Raw genomic sequence first — 16,465 nt, 5'->3', positions numbered from 1 at the left:
GGGCGGCAGGGAGGGCTGCGCTCAGCCTGGCTCGGCACGGCGCAGGGAGGTTTCGGTAAGCTGCAACTTTCTCTCTCTTCTTCCCAACCGGCTGCAAATCCCTAACTAAACCCGCAGCTGACAAGTCCTCGCCTCGCCCCCGGATCTCAGCTCGGCTGGTGGCTCCGTGGCGAGAGGACGTCTCTCCTTAACTAAGGTTTTTATGAGTTTTGTAGGTGAGAGAAAAAAAAACTACTAAGCCTGCTGAGTTTTTCCCCTCCGTGGCAGCTAGAGGTTATATAATTCTACTGTGTTATTAAGGCGGTGTAATTAACAGCGGCTGCGATTGAGGGCCAGGTGGAAGTTAATTGATAGGTAAATGAAAGCACAGAGGCTTTGATGGGGATGCGGTTCCCTGCGTCCTGCTTTTCCCTTCCTCATCACAGCTCACGGGTTTGCTGCAGGGTTACGGGGACAGCCGGAGCGGGAGGTTTGTGGGGGGATGGTGCTTTGCTCACACGGGACAGTTTCATCTCTCGTGGCTCTGTCCCGCGTCGGCTTCCCCAGCTCCTTGCCATAGTGGGGACACAGGTGATTCCAAACCCTCCCTCCTGCCAGGATCCGGCTGCCTGGAGCACCCCCCTCCCAGCACTTGTCTTGCAGACATAGGGACATATCCCATTCGAAACCCAGCACTGAACAAGTCGTAGTCAGCTCCAAAAATAGTTGCTGAGTGGGAAACAGGATTAATTTTTCATGGTTATTGTCTGGCTGTGAGTTCACGACCCCACCGTAAGCCCACAAAACACTGCTCATGTGTTGCTTGTTATTTTTGCTTGACTGGGATTTGCTGAGCCATAATCAAAGTATTTCCTAGTCCCACATTCCCGGTCTCGGAGGGGATGGTTAGTACCACTTACAAATAACAGGGTGTTCTTGCCTCTGGCTGCTCTTTGTCAGCCACATTTTATGGGGAAACTGAGGCACTGAAAGGCTGAGGCAACATTTCTACACCCTGCCAAGTTCATTAATTTTGGGTGCATAAAATAAAGCACCTGGAATTCCAGCTGGTGTCACTCAGGATAACACCAGCTCAATGGGTACCTTGAGAAATTAAGTATCCAAATTCTTGATGCTGTAGAGCAAAGGGGCTCACTGAAAACAAGGTCTGAAGTGGCTGAGCTGGGGAATAGTGACACAAAGCCTCAGCTCCACACTTCTGCCTGTAGGAGAAGGAAAATATTGTGCTTCTTCTTACATTTCCAGTGAAGACTTGGCTTGTGCATGGGGTTTTCCACTTTCAGAGGCACTCAGGAGCCTTCCCCCTCTCCACACTCTGGGATGTACTGGGATAAGACGCTATCCTCGCATTACACAGTTTGCAGGCTCATGATGGAGGGATGAAGGCATGAAGCTGTTCCTACTCCTGCAGGGAGCAGAGCAGGGTGCCAGGGGGCCCATGGAGCTGTGTGGGCTGCGAGAGTTCCCTGCAGAAGTATTTAAGCAGTTCCAAGGCATGTTAAGGAGATGTCATTAAAAAGCTGTGCTCTGCAGAATAGATTTGGGCTCAGATTTGATGGCAAGAAGCAGAGGGGATACGAGCACAGATGTGAAGCCCTTGCTGCTCCCCCCTTGAGGGGTAAATGAGGGGCTGCTGGGGGTGGGTGGGGTGGACAAGCAGCCCCATGGTGTGTTCTGGAGTGTTTTTGCCTGGGAGAAGCTCCCTGAAAGCAGCAGGTCCCAGGTGAGCCTTGACATGGCTGGGTATATCTCTGCAGGCCTGGGGAAGACGTGGGACAGCTGCGGAAACTCCAAGAACCTCCTGGTCACCTCTGGAGACAACGATGGCCACTGTGAAAGGCTGGATCCTCCTTCTGCTCCTGGGAGCCATATCTGTTATAGGTGAAGGTGGAATGTTTCTATTCCCATCACTGTGCTGTCCCCTGCCCACACCAGTGTGAAGGCACGTCTGTTGGCAGCTGCTGAGCCAGCAGACATGGCCTGACGCCGGTGCTGGGTCCTGGGCTGGGTCAGCACAGCGTTTGCCCAGCCAGACAACTTCCAGACAAGAGCTGGCTCCCATCCAGCCCCCAGAGCACAGGCAAAGTCTGTGGTTGACCAGGGATGAGCTCCCCAGCCCACTGGCCAGGCTGGAACCATTCCTGTTTGCCATCCCTAAGACCCCATGGTGTCCAGTCCACACCAATGGGAGCTGAGCACAGGGGAGAGCTGGTGTTGGGGCTTAGCTCCCAGTTTAAATGGGACTAGTCTCAGCAAGCACTCCAGGAACCAGGCATGACCACCAGCTCCCCTCAGGCATGCAGGCAGCCAGCAAGTGCAGAAACCAGTCTATGTCCCATAGCAACAACCAACCTCACCCACCTTGGGTTCATTTCTCCCCACGCAGGGAGAGGCAGGATATATTTTATCTCTCTGACTATAAAAAGATTAATTGATCTGAGCTGCTCTGACACAGGAAGTACCAAAAAGTTTTTCTTGGGTGATCAGGGAAACGGCAAAATTTCTGTGCTACAGTGATGCTGTTGGACATCTTCATCATGTCCTTTGCTTGGCATTTCCTGCACTGCATCCTACAGGAGATCTAAGCAGCAGCTCTATCCAGCCACAGCCCAAAGGGAAAGCTGTAGTACTGAGCCTAAGTATGCCAAATCCCTTGAATCTAATTAATGTATTTTTAATCTAATTTATTCTTTCACTTATTGACCCTTAGGTCAAAGGATTCTGAAACCATCCCTCAGCAGGGTCCAGATAGGACAGAAAACCTTCAGCCCGATGGTAATGCTCAGCTTGGAGAGTAAGTTATTTCCCATCTTAGGTGGATTTCCTTTGCTGGGACAATTTTCCCAACAATTTACAACTAGCCAATATTATTGGAGCAGGTGAGGACATTTAGGGTTAGAATCATTCTATGATCCTGTGATTTAGGCAATGGAATAAATGTTAACCATCCATGACCTCCTGTAGGGCTTTGGCTATTGCTGACAAATGCTGTTGGCTCCTCTCCTGGAAAAGGGAAGGTCAATGTGTGACCACAGCTTTGACTCCTGCGGGAGGCACGCGCAGGCTGGGAGGGTGAGAAGAGCCCAGGGATGAGCAATCACATCTCCAACCTGCCTTTCCAATGCCCAGCCTGTCCCCACGCTGGGGCAGTTAGTGGCACCACTCCTTTAGAATTAAAGCCTGTGGGGCATTAATAGCAGAACCCACTCTGAACCCACTCTGCTTATTAACCCCCAGGAGATGCTGTGACCCCTCAATCTTTACTGTCCAGGGATCAAGAGTTAAATTCCATCAGGCAATGAAAGAGCTGGATGTGCTGATTCCATGGCTGAGGGATTCGGGGACTTTCCAGCCTTTTGTCTGGCTCCCAGAAGCTCTCTTAGCTGCTGGGAAGAATCAAAGTATGGACACACAGAGGTCCCCTCCACTTTCTAAGTGGTATTTTTAAGAAAACCACCAGGAAAATTGTTTTGGCCTCAAAGTGGATGTCACATGGCAGTGATGCTGAGATTGGGGCTTGCAGGGAGAAGTAAAGCAAAATCTCAAGGTTTTCACCAATGCAATTGGAAAGTAAAGTATCTTCCCTTGGCAGAAATGAGCTGTAAACTCAGTTCTTTCCTGCAGGAGATGGCCAGGTCAGGCTGAGCAGCCAGGCTTGGTGCAGTTGGGCCAGGGGGAGGGACTGGTGCTTGGGCAAGGAGCTGCCAAAACACTGCCCGAGTCACCCAGTGCTTCCTCTGCCCACAGGTACGAGGAGCAGCTCTCGCCGGGGAGACCCGACCTTCGCCTACGTCAGACGCAGTACGTTCCTGCTGGCTGGTGCCATGGGGTAGTCCTGTCCCTCCCCATGTCCCTGCCAGTGCTCAACCCCTCATCTTCTCCCTCATCCTCTAATTTCTGCTTTTGCTGCTTCCCTGAGCTGTGAAATGCCATTCTCCTCCACAGGACTCTTCTCCTCATTTCCCATCATCACCAGCCCTGCAGATTAAAGCAGCTGATCCCAAACAAGCTTAGGATCTTGCTGAGACCTAAATTTAATCTGTTGCTCTTTAAATTTTTGTTCAGAGCAAGAACAAGCAGGAATTTATCCATGGGATGGGACCACGTGCCCAAGCCCACCTCCTCCTGCATCCCTCAAATTGCTAAATAAGGCCATGGATGTGCTGCTTGGGATGCTGAACTGGAGATGCCAACAGGTTAAAACTCACCCATCTAAGCCAAGTGCTCGCTCCAAACCAGACATGATGCTCCCATGGCTGCTCTCATTTAAATAGTGTTTTCCACCCACCTGCTGTTGTAAGCCAGGGGTTTGGTTTCGACCATCACTCTCAGAATAGTCCAGCTGTGTGCCTGTCTGCCTTTCTAGGAAATAACCCAACCTGCTTTATTACAGATTGGATGGAAGTGTAGGTGTGGGAGATGACACAACACCTATCTCCAAGAAACCTCATTTTTAGAAACTTCAGTCACAAGCTCATCCTTGTAAACATTATTAGAACATTGTCCTTTAAAAACAAACCCAAACCACAGACTTGGACTGGATCTCATCCATTCAAAGTAGCTTAAATTAATAACATCTAGTAGCCTGGTTAAAGAAATTCCTCTAAAAATCTAAGCCCATATTAAACTCTCAATGTGTTTTACCAATCTGCTGGCCCCTGACATGCTCAGCCTGCTCAGTAGCATCTTAGGCTTCTGGTTTGCACACAGTAAAAGTGATGCTCACAATAGGACACACACTGCCCCTATAGAAAACATATGTTGAAGCTTGGCTAAAGACATTCAACATGATCATACCAACAATTTTACCCTTTCTTTTTTTTATTTAACCACAGGCAAGTGTTGCCCCTCAGACAGCATTTAAATGACAATGTGTGTTTGATTTCCCTTAAGCCAAAGTTATTCAACACTAAGCATAAGCTGCCTGCACTTTGCTCCCCTTGAGTTTATCTTAATCATCCTGAATTCAGTAGCCTGCAGGGAATTAAGTCAGAAGCCTTCAGACACCTTCTTGTGCTTCATTTCCCACCTCCCTGAAATGCTTTGAGTTTGTTTAGTCCGTGTGGTGCATAATCTCCAAATGTACAGTCTGAGCTATATAGAAGTTGGTGTTAAAAGCTGTATAGAAGCTGCTAAAACACAACTGCCCGTTTTGGGGGCAGCTGTACGTGTACTGTGCGTCTCTGTAACACACCACTGATGTTATTCAAGGTCCACTGGTGCAAGATTCAAAAAGGTTTTTGTCTCCATGGTCGAAATGGAGCGAGTGCTCAGCAAAGTGTGGCCAAACCGGGGTGCAGAAGCGTACCAGATCCTGCCTAGCTGAGCGCCTCTGGGGCGTGCACTGTAATGAAGCAACTGAGGAAGGGCGGCTCTGCATTGGACATGTTTGCTCAGGTGCTCCTATAACCTCACTTACGGGCAGGGGAGGATGTCCTGATCTCACCACCGCGTAGGCGTTGTACTCCCCTCGCGGTTATTTTACCGTCTTTCTCTCCTTTGCCAGAATTTTGTGATTCCCAAGCAGGGCTGGAGAGCCCTAGGAGCAGAGCATGGGGAGTTTATAGCCAACAGCAAGATAAAAAGGGGATCCAGACATGAGGAATCATCAGGGACTCACATAGATCTTGGGGATATAGAAAAAATATCTCATTAATCTTGTTATAACAGCAGCTTTCAAGGTGGAGTCAGTGATTGCAGGCAGCTGCCTCCATGCAATCTCCAGGAAGGAAAAGAGTTGGGAATATCAAATTGCCACAGTCCCTCCTGAAGGGGCTTGTAGTTAATTATATTATTCTTATAATCCTCCTTTAACCAAATCATTCTGAAAACAGTCAAAGTTTTCTGCATGAAAGCTGTTTTGGGTTTTCCCTGATTTCTGCAGGAAAGTAATTTTGGGTTTTCCCTGATTTCTTACATTTATTTCCAGCTTTGAAAAAAGTTATCAGGTTAGCTGCTGTACAGGGATGCTCTGTGATTGTAAAATAAATTACCTGAGCCTTGGGAAGAGACAGATTATTATTTAGGATTAATCACTGTAGGTAATGAATCCATTTCAGAATCATTGTTTGGGAGACTAATCATTAAACCCATTGGGTAATGCTCGTTTGGCAATTACCCCACGTCCTGCCCAAACCAGGATGTCATTGAATAAGGGGAGACAGCTCTGGGATAGACCAAAGTCATGACTTGTGGGCATGAGTTGGTAACAGAAACCTAGAAAGTTTAAGGCGTTTGGATTTGTAATTTTGCCAGGGTTGAGCTAAGAGCTCACATGTTGATCTGGATTCAAATTTCCCCGAAATCCAGCCCTTTGGGGAAGGTAAATAACAGTTCCTAGCTGTAATTATATCCACGTGGCTGCTTTCTACTAATTGTCAGGTTCAAAATGACATCGTCCCTGCGTTTCTAATGCACAGCTGTGGATAATCAGGAGAAAATATGTTTTGGATACAATTTATTCCTTATGCAGTATCTGCCTTATTGCATCTAAATTAAAAGCAGACGTGAGACTGTGCTGTGAGCGTTGTGAGGAACTGGGGATGTTTTTTGACCTGCCTGTCTCTTCTGCAGACTGCAACATCACCTGCCCCATGGGCCGTGTCAATGCTGACTGTGACACCTGCATGTGTGAGGATGCGACCCTGCACGGGAAGGTGTCTCTCGAGGACGGGTCACCTGCTGCCGATGCCCGGGTCTACCTGCAAGCCGAGAAACTCAAGCTGGTGACAATGGCCGATAACAGAGGCATGTTTAGGATCCCAGGGATTTGTCCTGATGGCAAAAACACCCTTAAGATAAAGAAAGCCAAATATGCAACAGCGACTGTCACTGTGCCTGAGAGCAACCGGAGAAACCTGGCGATCCAAGTGCAGCTGCATCGATCAGGTAGCCCCAAAGAGGGGGCAATGCAGGAGGAATCAGAAATAAATCATGATTTTAGGAGTGAAACAGTAATGAGATGTCCTTTTCCTTCTCCTGCAGGCAAACCCTACATTTTCAGGAGCCCTGAGGACAAAGCCAGGAGAGTGGGACAGAGCGTGTCTCTCTGCTGCGATGCCCGCGGGACCCCAGCCCCTGACCGCTACCTCTGGTAAGGAACTTGAGTTTGATCCACCAAAAGTCTTAGCTGTGCCATGGATTCCAGTGTTATCCTCTTACCATCTCCATAAAGCCTGGGTTTTAACTATAAAACAGCTAAATATGCTGAGAAGTGATTGCTGCAAGTGGTGGTTTCCTTGGGATGTGCAGAGCTGGCACAGCAATGTCATCTGCCGAGGGAGTGACTGGAAAAACACACAATAAAAAGGTTTAGAAACCTCAGCAGACACAACTGGTGGCTCTGGCTGCCTGCCAGCTGCACAGCAGACACGTCTCAGTACTGCCAGGGCAAGAGGAATGATTTTTAGGTGATGCCACCGGGCCAAACTTATACCAGGGAAACTGAGGCAATAGGTCTGGCAAAATCCACACGGCAGGACGTAGGATGAGGCCATTGCTCTGCTCTGGCCAAGCAGTCAGCCTCTGTCCCCCCTTAACTGTTCCTGGCAGGTATCACAATGGCTCACTGCTGGATCCCTCCTTGTATAAATATAAAAACAACCTGATTCTGAAGAACCTGAACAGAGAACAGTCAGGAGAGTATTTCTGCAAGGCCAGCAGCGACGGGGGGTCGGCGAAGTCCCAAGTTGCCAAGCTGGCTGTCATAGGTAAGAGAAAATGTTACCTCCAAGCAGCTGGGGAGGTGGCAGTGTGCAGGAACCAGAAACTGTGATACATGTGGGAAAGAAAAGTCGCAGGAAAAATACTTGAGGTTTATTTCATGCATCCGTTCACAGATAAGGTTGCGTGAGCTGGTTATGAACCAGATGCTCCCTACGAACCAGAGCTCTGGATTGCAGGTGACCTGCCAAGCTCAATCTGCTGCTTTCAGCAGGTTTCTCACTGTACTTGCTGCCTGACATGGGAATATTTGTTTGTTTAGGGTTTTTTAAAAACCTTGGGACACGTTTTAGTCTGGCCATAGTTAGAAAAAACCAAACAGGCAGCAGCAGAACATCTAGGTGAGGGTGGGTTGGATGGCTGTGGTAGGTAAGCAGGAGCTGGGATGCTCTTTTAATAGTTCTTATTCAGGGACCTAGAGCTAAAGCTAAGCTACGAAATGAGGCCAGATGAATTCAGCTCACCAAAATCCTGCAAAACCTCACTGTTATTAGGAGCAATGTTTAGCACTAAGGATTTCAGACCATATAGCAATGACTGTACAATTATTTCCTGCTGCTCATTAAGAAATCCTACCCAACAGGTAGACAAGAGGCAGCCTGTGACCCCCAGCCCCAAAGCCACCTCATCCGACTTCCTCACGACTGCTTCCAAAAAGCAACTAACTCCTTCTACTACAATGTGGGCAAGTGCCCAGCTAAGACCTGTGTGGGGAAGCTGGATAAGGGACTCCGGTGTAAGGACAATGTCTCCTACTGCTGTGGGGTGTCCAAGATGGAAACCAGGGACATCTCCTGTGACGGGTACACACTTCCCACTAAAGTCATCATGGAATGTGGGTGCAAAAAATGCACAGAGACCAAAATAATGGTTCGAGGCAGAGCCACAGCAGCAGATAATGGAGAGCCACTGAGATTCGGCCACATCTACATGGGGAACAAGAGAGTGAGTATGACTGGCTACAAGGGAACCTTCTCCATCCACGTCCCAGCAGACATGGAGAGACTGGTTCTAACTTTCGTGGATCGACTGCAGAAGTTTGTGAACACTACAAAAGTTTTGCCCTTCAAGGAAAACGGAGGTGCTGTGTTTCATGATATCAAGCTACTAAGAAAGAAAGCCCCCGTTACACTGGAATCCACCGAAACCAACGTGATTTCTCTGGGGGAGATGGAAGAAGATGATCCAATTGCTGAATTAGAAATTCCTCCCAATGCATTTTATAAGAAAAATGGAGAGGCCTACAGAGGCAAAGTGAAAGCCAGTGTGACTTTTCTGGACCCAAGAAACATCACCACAGCCCCTGTGACACAAAGTGACCTGAACTTTGTAGATGAGGAAGGAGACGTATTCCCACTCCGCACATACGGCATGTTTTCCTTGGATTTCACTGATGAAAAGGGCACCGAGTCCCTTAATGCAGAAGAGGTGAAGGTTCATTTGGATGCTGCTCAGGTCAAGATGCCAGAGCACCTGCAAGAGATGAAGCTTTGGTCCCTGAACCCGGAAACAGGGTTGTGGGAGGAAGAAGGGGACTTCAACATTGAGAAAAGCAGACGGCACAAGAGGGAGGAGAGAACTTTTCTGGTTGGGAACATGGAGATCAAGGAAAGGCGTCTCTTTAACTTGGATGTCCCAGAGAGCAGACGGTGCTATGTCAAAATCCGAGCCTACAGAAGTGAGAGATTTCTGCAAAGTGAGCAGATCCAAGGGGTTGTGATTTCTATTATAAACACGGAGCCAGAACCAGGGTTTTCCTCCAACCCCAGAACATGGGGCCGTTTTGACAGCGTGGTCACTGGTCCCAACGGTGCCTGTGTGCCGGCCTTCTGTGACGAGCAAAACCCCGAGGCCTACGGAGCTTATATCTTGGCGAGCATGGGGGGTGAAGAGCTTGAAGCTGTGCCTTCTGCTCCCAAACTCAACCCTGCTGCCATTGGGGTCCCACAACCATACCTCAACAAGCTCAACTACAGGAGGACAGACCACGAGGACCCCAACACTAAGAAAACAGCATTCAGCATTAACATGGCCAAGCCAAGCCCTAATTCCCCAGAAGAGAACAACGGCCCTATTTATGCCTATGAGAACATAAGAGAATGTGAAGAAGCTCCACACAGTGCTGCTCACTTCAGGTTTTACAGGATAGAGGGAGACCGGTACGACTTCAACACCGTTCCCTTCAGTGAAGATGACCTCATGAGCTGGACCGATGACTACCTGGCATGGTGGCCCAAGCCCATGGAATTTAGAGCCTGCTACATTAAAGTAAAAATAAATGGACCCCAAGAGGTGAATGTAAGATCTCGTAACATGGGTGGGACTCACCCACGTACCATTGGCAGACTCTATGGGATCAGGGACGTCCGCAGCATCCGTGACTCCCAGCAGCCGGACGTGTCAGCAGCCTGCGTGGAATTCAAGTGCAGTGGGATGCTCTTCGACCAAGACCGTGTGGACCGCACGCTCGTCAAAGTGGTCCCACAAGGCAGCTGCCGCCGAGTGAGCGTCAACAGCATGCTCCATGAGTACCTGGTGAACCACCTCCCCATGGCCACCAACAACGACACCAGCGAGTACACAATGCTGGCACCTCTCGACCCCCTGGGACACAACTACGGCATCTACACCGTCACTGACCAAGACCCAAGGATCGCCAAGGAAATTGCCCTGGGCAGGTGTTTTGACGGCACATCTGATGGCACCTCCAGAACCATGAAGAGTAATGTTGGCGTTGGGTTGACTTTCACCTGTACGGAGAGGAGTGCAACGGAGCAAAGCATCTTCCAGTCTCAGAGGAACTCGGGCCAGCAGTCCGTACTGGTTCTGCCAGGGCAGAGCCCTGTGTACCGGAGGCCACCGGCAAGTCGCCGGAACAACCAAGGCAGGATCCCCATGAGAGGTCAACGTCCCACCTACTAGAGCTGTATAGGAGCATCGGTAAAGTCGCTCACACTCAAGTAAATATAACTTTAAAGTAACATTGACCTGCTAATAACATAATTCAAAGCTGGTAGGTGTCACTATTTGTGAGACATAATTAAGGTGCCTTTTTTTGGTTTGTTTCCCCATCAGTAAGGAAAGATGTAAGGCAAAAATTGGGGGCCAGCAGTAGTAGTGTGTTCATGTCTTATTAAATGCATCCATAAAAATCTTCTTTCTGCCTGACATTAAACAGCTTCACATGATAGCCTAAAGGGAAGACTAAACACATGATTCGATTAAGTCATGTACATAAAACATTCTTCTGTTCTGCATCTGCAGACTTTGCCAGCCCAAGTACCTGTACAGTAGTTGGTAACATGAAAAAGGAATAAACTGATTTCCTCATACTGAATTCAACTGCAAGGTTTCGTACTTGAAATGTAAGTATTTTATTTATTTCTAGCTTGTTTTAGAATGACTGTATTCAAGCTAAACTACCGGCAGCTGTGTTTCTAAGAACTCACATGCTCAATAGCACAGAGAAGCCATGTGGATTTATAGGCTCCACGTGGATAAAGCTAGAGTTTTCTCTTGCTTCTTGCATTATTTGATAAGAAAATCCATGCTCTGATAGGGTAGGTTAATAAAAGAGTCATTTTGTAGCTTCAACAACACTGTGTCACTTTTGTGTTTGAAATGCAGAGTAAATAAACCACGTGTAGAGCTGAGCAAAGAATAACCTGCAGGATTTCACCTTTCTGTTCACAAACAGGTCACAGCTTTTATCATTGTGAGACTGATCCTGGGTATGGGTGAGGGGTTTGGTGGTAGCTGGTGCTGCCCCAGGTCCATGGCTTGTGGCCATCCCAGCTTGAGATGTGGAGAGTCACCAACAGGGCTAGGAGAAGCAGAACAGCAGGTCTGGACAGGGATGAACTAAGGAATGGGACAAGATGGAGGGAATAGAGGGCTGAGGATCCATGCTTGAAGGATGATAGGGAACCAGGCAATGTAGAGCAGGGCTGGGAGGTGCAGAGACAGGGAGAAGACAGGCCTCCCTCCACACTCATCAGCAGGATGCTGCTGGGCAAGAAGCTGCTCTGAGCTGAAGGTACGGATGGCCACAGAAGGGGTCAGACAATGAACCCTCTCCAAGTGATTTATAAAACTGTTCTTTCAATCCCCCACTAGTTCCAGAGTGAAATCAAGGACCTCACAGTATAGAAAACATCCTGTGTTCACACCCAAACAGTGGCAACAAATTTCTGGGGTGCAGACAAGCCAGCAACCCTCCAACACTGAAATTCCCACTGAGATCACAAAAAGGTGGACAGTGCTACTGGAGGCAAACAAGAATTCAAACATGCTCCGGCATGGATTTCTCTCTCCTACCCAATCCCCTCCTATGGATATAAAGCCAGTTCTAAGTCTGTGCTGTCTTACCTACAGCCCAGCAAGGGCATGGGGAATCTTTCAATAGCATTTAGCAAGCTTCAGAACAGATTCTCAGGTCAGGCACAGGGCAGCCTGAATTATGCTTAAACAGGTTAAAAAACCCCTTCATAATCCATATCTTTATGTAAATTGACAGCTATCAAAGAGAAGCAGAAAAGGAAGAGCTGTGGAATACTCTGGCACATCCTCCTCATACCAATGAATTTAGACTCTGTGTGTTTTCTTTTGTGTCTAGTCTGCTGCAAGGGCTTGGCGTGAGCCGGAGCCAAGGCAGCCAGTGGGGAGCATTAGCTTGGACCTTCCCACAGAGCTCTTGGCTTGCACGGTGGACTCGCAGAGAAATGTCTCTTCCCTCTGCCCCCCTCCTCCTCTGCAGACAGACAGCCAAATCCCAAACTTAGTTTCATCACTTTGAGGGTGAAGTAACACAAATGACTTCTACAGACCAACCCAGGAGATAAATGGATCTGATCCCTGTGCCGCATGTGGGCTCGCCAGAGTGAAACACGGCAGAGTACAGGGCTCTTCCTTCTGGGGAGAAATGTCAGTTTAACAGCACTGAAATGGTCACAGCCCTACAGCCTGGAACAGCCAGAAGCTCTCCAAGTTTCCCCAAACTGTTCCCCACTGCAGCTTAATGCTGACTTGGAGGAACAAACTAATCTGTGCACTCACCGAGTCCCTGAGCTCTCAGAGGAGGCTGCTGGCAGTGTACACTGGATACAGAACAAGACAGAGAGGTTTTAAACACGGGTGCTTAAGCCCTACCAACAGAAAACAACCTTGGCCCAACAAGCACCACTCAGTGCTAACACTTCACCATTACTGATGAGCCATCATTCCAATTAAGAAAGTTTACATAGGAGCAAAGCTGCAGCAGGTCCTGCCATTCCCTACTCACACAGTTCAATGTCAGTTCTGCTCCTCCAGCTCGTGCTTATGGTCAGTGTATGGCAATGTCCCTTCTGCAACCTGAAACCTAACCCACACTCCCACATATCAAAGGAGAGTATCAGCTGGAGGAATGCAGGAAGGCTGGGACTCAGCTCCTCCCTCGGCTTTAGCCTTCGGACCACCAACCTCGAGGAACAGGCTGAAGCAGGAGACCTGGCCCCTAAAAGTCGGCAGGTCTGTGGCTAATGGCAAAGCATCTTCCATTAAGGTCACTTAGTTTCCAGCCCTCGGATGTTTGGTGACCTATCCCTTCTCCTGTTTTTAAGAAAGGGAAAATTCCCAGAAGCTATTAGGACGTCAGCAGCTAGGATAAACAAAAGGAGAGATATTCTTGTCTAGTCTCAGCCTTCAAATTATTTGGGGATTTTGCAAGCAACTTTATAAAAAGACTCAAATATTCCTTTGATTAGTCACTTACAGTTTTTGTTTATTTGTAATTTACTCAGCAGAAAACAGGAATAGAGATGTTTCCTAGGAAGCAGGGGGAGTAGTAAGGCTGTGGATCATGAAACAGATGCATCTAACTGCGAGTCACCAGCATCCTAGGAAATATCACTCCCTCTAACATTTGTTTGAAATCCATGATGAAGTCATCCCTATCCAACACCAGAGCCCTTCTGGTGCCCAAACATTTTGCAGTTCTACCACTGATTTGGCCTCAGTGATGTTAAACTGAGCCGAAGCGGATGTTGGGTCTGTGACTACCTCTGCTACTTTCCCTCTCTCCTCTGAGAGGAGAACAGCTGTTTTATTTTGCTAGGATCCCTTTCCAAGGTGGCTGTACTCAATCTCAGCAGAGGTACTGGGGATTGAATCATCGTGTCTATGTTCCAGAGTCAACCCTGACATGCTATTCCACACCTCATCAGTGAATGCCCCAATTTTGTTTTGTCTGTTCTGCAAAAATAATCAGATTTTCATTACCTACTGAGTTCAATCCCTGCAGGGCTAGGTGAAAGCAAAGTTTCCAAAGAGGCATTTTGGCCAACAGCTGCCTGGGGAACACCAATTCCCTTTAAAGCTTCTCTAGCATGCCAAAAATAGCATGCCAAAGATTTCCTCCATGCAAAAATAGATTAATCTTACCCTCTTCTGCTCCATAAAACAACTGAGGTAAAGTTGCATATTCAGAGCTAGAACATTAACTGTGAGCAACACAGAACTGTCTAATCTCTTATAACCTCTTGTGTGGAAAGCAGAAGCCTCAAAGCAATTTTGCACAGATCAAAAGATTAAAAGTTACAAGCACAGGTATCCTGGATACAATATGGTTTAGACATTATTCGGTATTAAACAGCTAACAAGATGTTCTGTACCAGATTTTCACCATCTTCTGTCCAGCTGACTTTGGTTTTCACCCAAAAGAGGTGCAGCGAGCTCCATCTACAGGGATCCCGGGCACATGCCACCGCGAACTTCTGAAAACGCAGGGAAACTCTTCCCCGTTGCTCCGTACTTTAGTGAGAACTGGAATTGCCACCTGCCAGCATGGACTGACATCAATAGGTCTTACACGAGGCACAATCTGACAACGAAAGATACACAAAGGAGTTAACAAACTTGAACAGAATTTTCCTCAAGTCATTCCTAGGAACAAAGCAGTTGATTTGTTATATAAAAACTTTTATCCTGGATACTTTTGCCTGAGCTGCTGACGCTGTATTCTTTCTGTGAGAGTCACATCGCACTGTTCATTTTACTCAGGGCATAATGAACCACAATTCATTTGCTAGTGCCTGGGGACCTGAGACATCAGGAAATTGTTGGGTCCCAGCTAACTGAAAACTCCAAAATTCTTTATCATTAGTGCTTAAAATTATCCTAGAATCATAGAATTGACCAGGTTGGAAGAGACCTCCAAGATCATCAAGTCCAACCCTACTGTGGTTACTAGACCATGGCACTAAGTGCCACATCCAGCCTCAGCTTGAAAACCTCCAGGGATGGGGAATCCACCACCTCCCTGGGCAGCACATTCCAATGCCTGAGCACTCTCACCGTAAAAAATCCAACGTAAACCTCCCCGGGTAGAGCTTGAGTCAAAATCTCTAAATTGTGGTGGTGAGTTTTTGGGTGGGATTTTTTTTTACTCATTTCTCTGCTAATTCCACTTCTACTACACAAACCTCCCTGTCTGTGAAGGGGCTTTAGAGGAAATGTCTTTGTCCTCATCTAATATTGAATATTTGAATTCCAGTGATGCCTATGAGTGTTCTGTAAAAGGAGCTGATGAAAAATTCCCAGAAGCTCCAGCAGAAAAAACCACAAGGCAAGCAGCCATGCAGTTGAGACCAGTGATGTAGGAAAACCCAAAACCCCCCCAAACTTATCCATCATCCCTAAAACCACACTACAAACACACCTACACACCCAGCAGCCCTTGTTATTGGCATAAGGTGATAACTAGCCCTTGTAGATTGATCTGAACAGCGTAAAAGCAAAACGACTTCATAATAATCACTTGCAAGGAGTAGGTTGGAGCAAAACATGACAATACATCATTTGCTTGGAAACAAACTTGCTGGATTTAGAACTTGTGCAGCACAAACAGCACCGAGTCTGCGGTCAGAGGCAGGAATTCTCCACAGGAGCTTGACTTCCACCTTGCTGTTGTTTCCAGTTCCTGACTCTGATTCATAGGCTTGGATTTCTTGGAGGAACATGTGTTTTGGAAAAGCTGTCAGAGGCAGATTAATTGTTGGACCAATGGCAATTAAAGACAAATACTGCATCTGCTTTAACAGATGCTTCTTCCAAAATGTTTTCATCCTTGTGATATAATGCATTTTTTTACATTTTTTTGGTTTTACTTCAGTAGAACTCAGAAAGAGCATGAAAATGTTGAGCGAGTTAACACTAGAGCAGCTCCTAAGCAGCAGCCAGTCTCTGTTACCTTCACAGTGCTACATTACTTCTAAAACAAGAAAGTTCAAGAATCAGCAGTTTTGGGCTTCTTCACATGAAATACTCTTTGCACAAGCCATTAATCAAATGCAGGTTGAGGAAAAGCTTGGACTAGATTAACAACTCCTCACCAGCTAAAAACTTCTTGCGTCAGAGAGGAAGTCTAATAGTAGAATGTAAATGTTCTGGATGGATGGCACACAAATATTAAATGGGATGTATCTTAGGATATGAAAACAGAGGGGAAGGAAGAAAATTATCATGGACAGGAAAAGATTCCCTAGATGCTCCCACCTAAGTTATTCATCTCAATGTGGGAGCACAAAGGGAATTTTAGGGTTCACAAGAAGATCAAACTAGACAGTCTAAGCCTCAGTGAGCACTAAACTCTGACTCAAAAAGCACAGGATTTTAGTATTTCCAAGACTGAAGTAACCGTGTACAACTTCTTTTGCCTGAAGCAAATTATACCAAAAGCCCTCAAAAAGAAATTGAAAAACAACGT

The 16,465-nt window shown here is 47.3% G+C and overlaps 1 protein-coding gene across 1 annotated transcript; it reads left to right on the top strand.

Annotated features, from left to right (window-relative positions):
- The first annotated feature begins 1,823 nt into the window (after nt 1–1,823).
- Nucleotides 1,824–10,644, top strand: CILP (cartilage intermediate layer protein, nucleotide pyrophosphohydrolase). Its single transcript, XM_009077621.1, has 7 exons — nt 1,824–1,881; nt 3,748–3,801; nt 5,212–5,397; nt 6,574–6,888; nt 6,985–7,093; nt 7,552–7,709; nt 8,306–10,644. Exons 1-7 carry the CDS (start codon nt 1,824–1,826, stop codon nt 10,642–10,644), a joined length of 3,219 nt encoding a protein of 1,072 aa, XP_009075869.1.
- The last annotated feature ends 5,821 nt before the right edge of the window (nt 10,645–16,465 follow it).

Source organism: Acanthisitta chloris, unplaced genomic scaffold (assembly GCF_000695815.1).
Source record: "Acanthisitta chloris isolate BGI_N310 unplaced genomic scaffold, ASM69581v1 scaffold25226, whole genome shotgun sequence".
Classification (NCBI taxonomy): domain Eukaryota; kingdom Metazoa; phylum Chordata; class Aves; order Passeriformes; family Acanthisittidae; genus Acanthisitta; species Acanthisitta chloris.
Note: the sequence above shows the minus strand (reverse complement) of the source record. Positions and strands in the feature narration are given on the sequence as shown.

Coding starts and splice junctions, on each gene's coding strand:
- CILP (XM_009077621.1), top strand. CDS start 1,824: ATGGCCACTGTGAAAGGCTGGATCCTCCTTCTGCTCCTGGGAGCCATA. Junction 3,802..5,211: donor CTTCGCCTACGTCAGACGCA/GTACGTTCCTGC, acceptor ATGTTATTCAAG/GTCCACTGGTGCAAGATTCA. Junction 7,094..7,551: donor GCCCCTGACCGCTACCTCTG/GTAAGGAACTTG, acceptor TGTTCCTGGCAG/GTATCACAATGGCTCACTGC.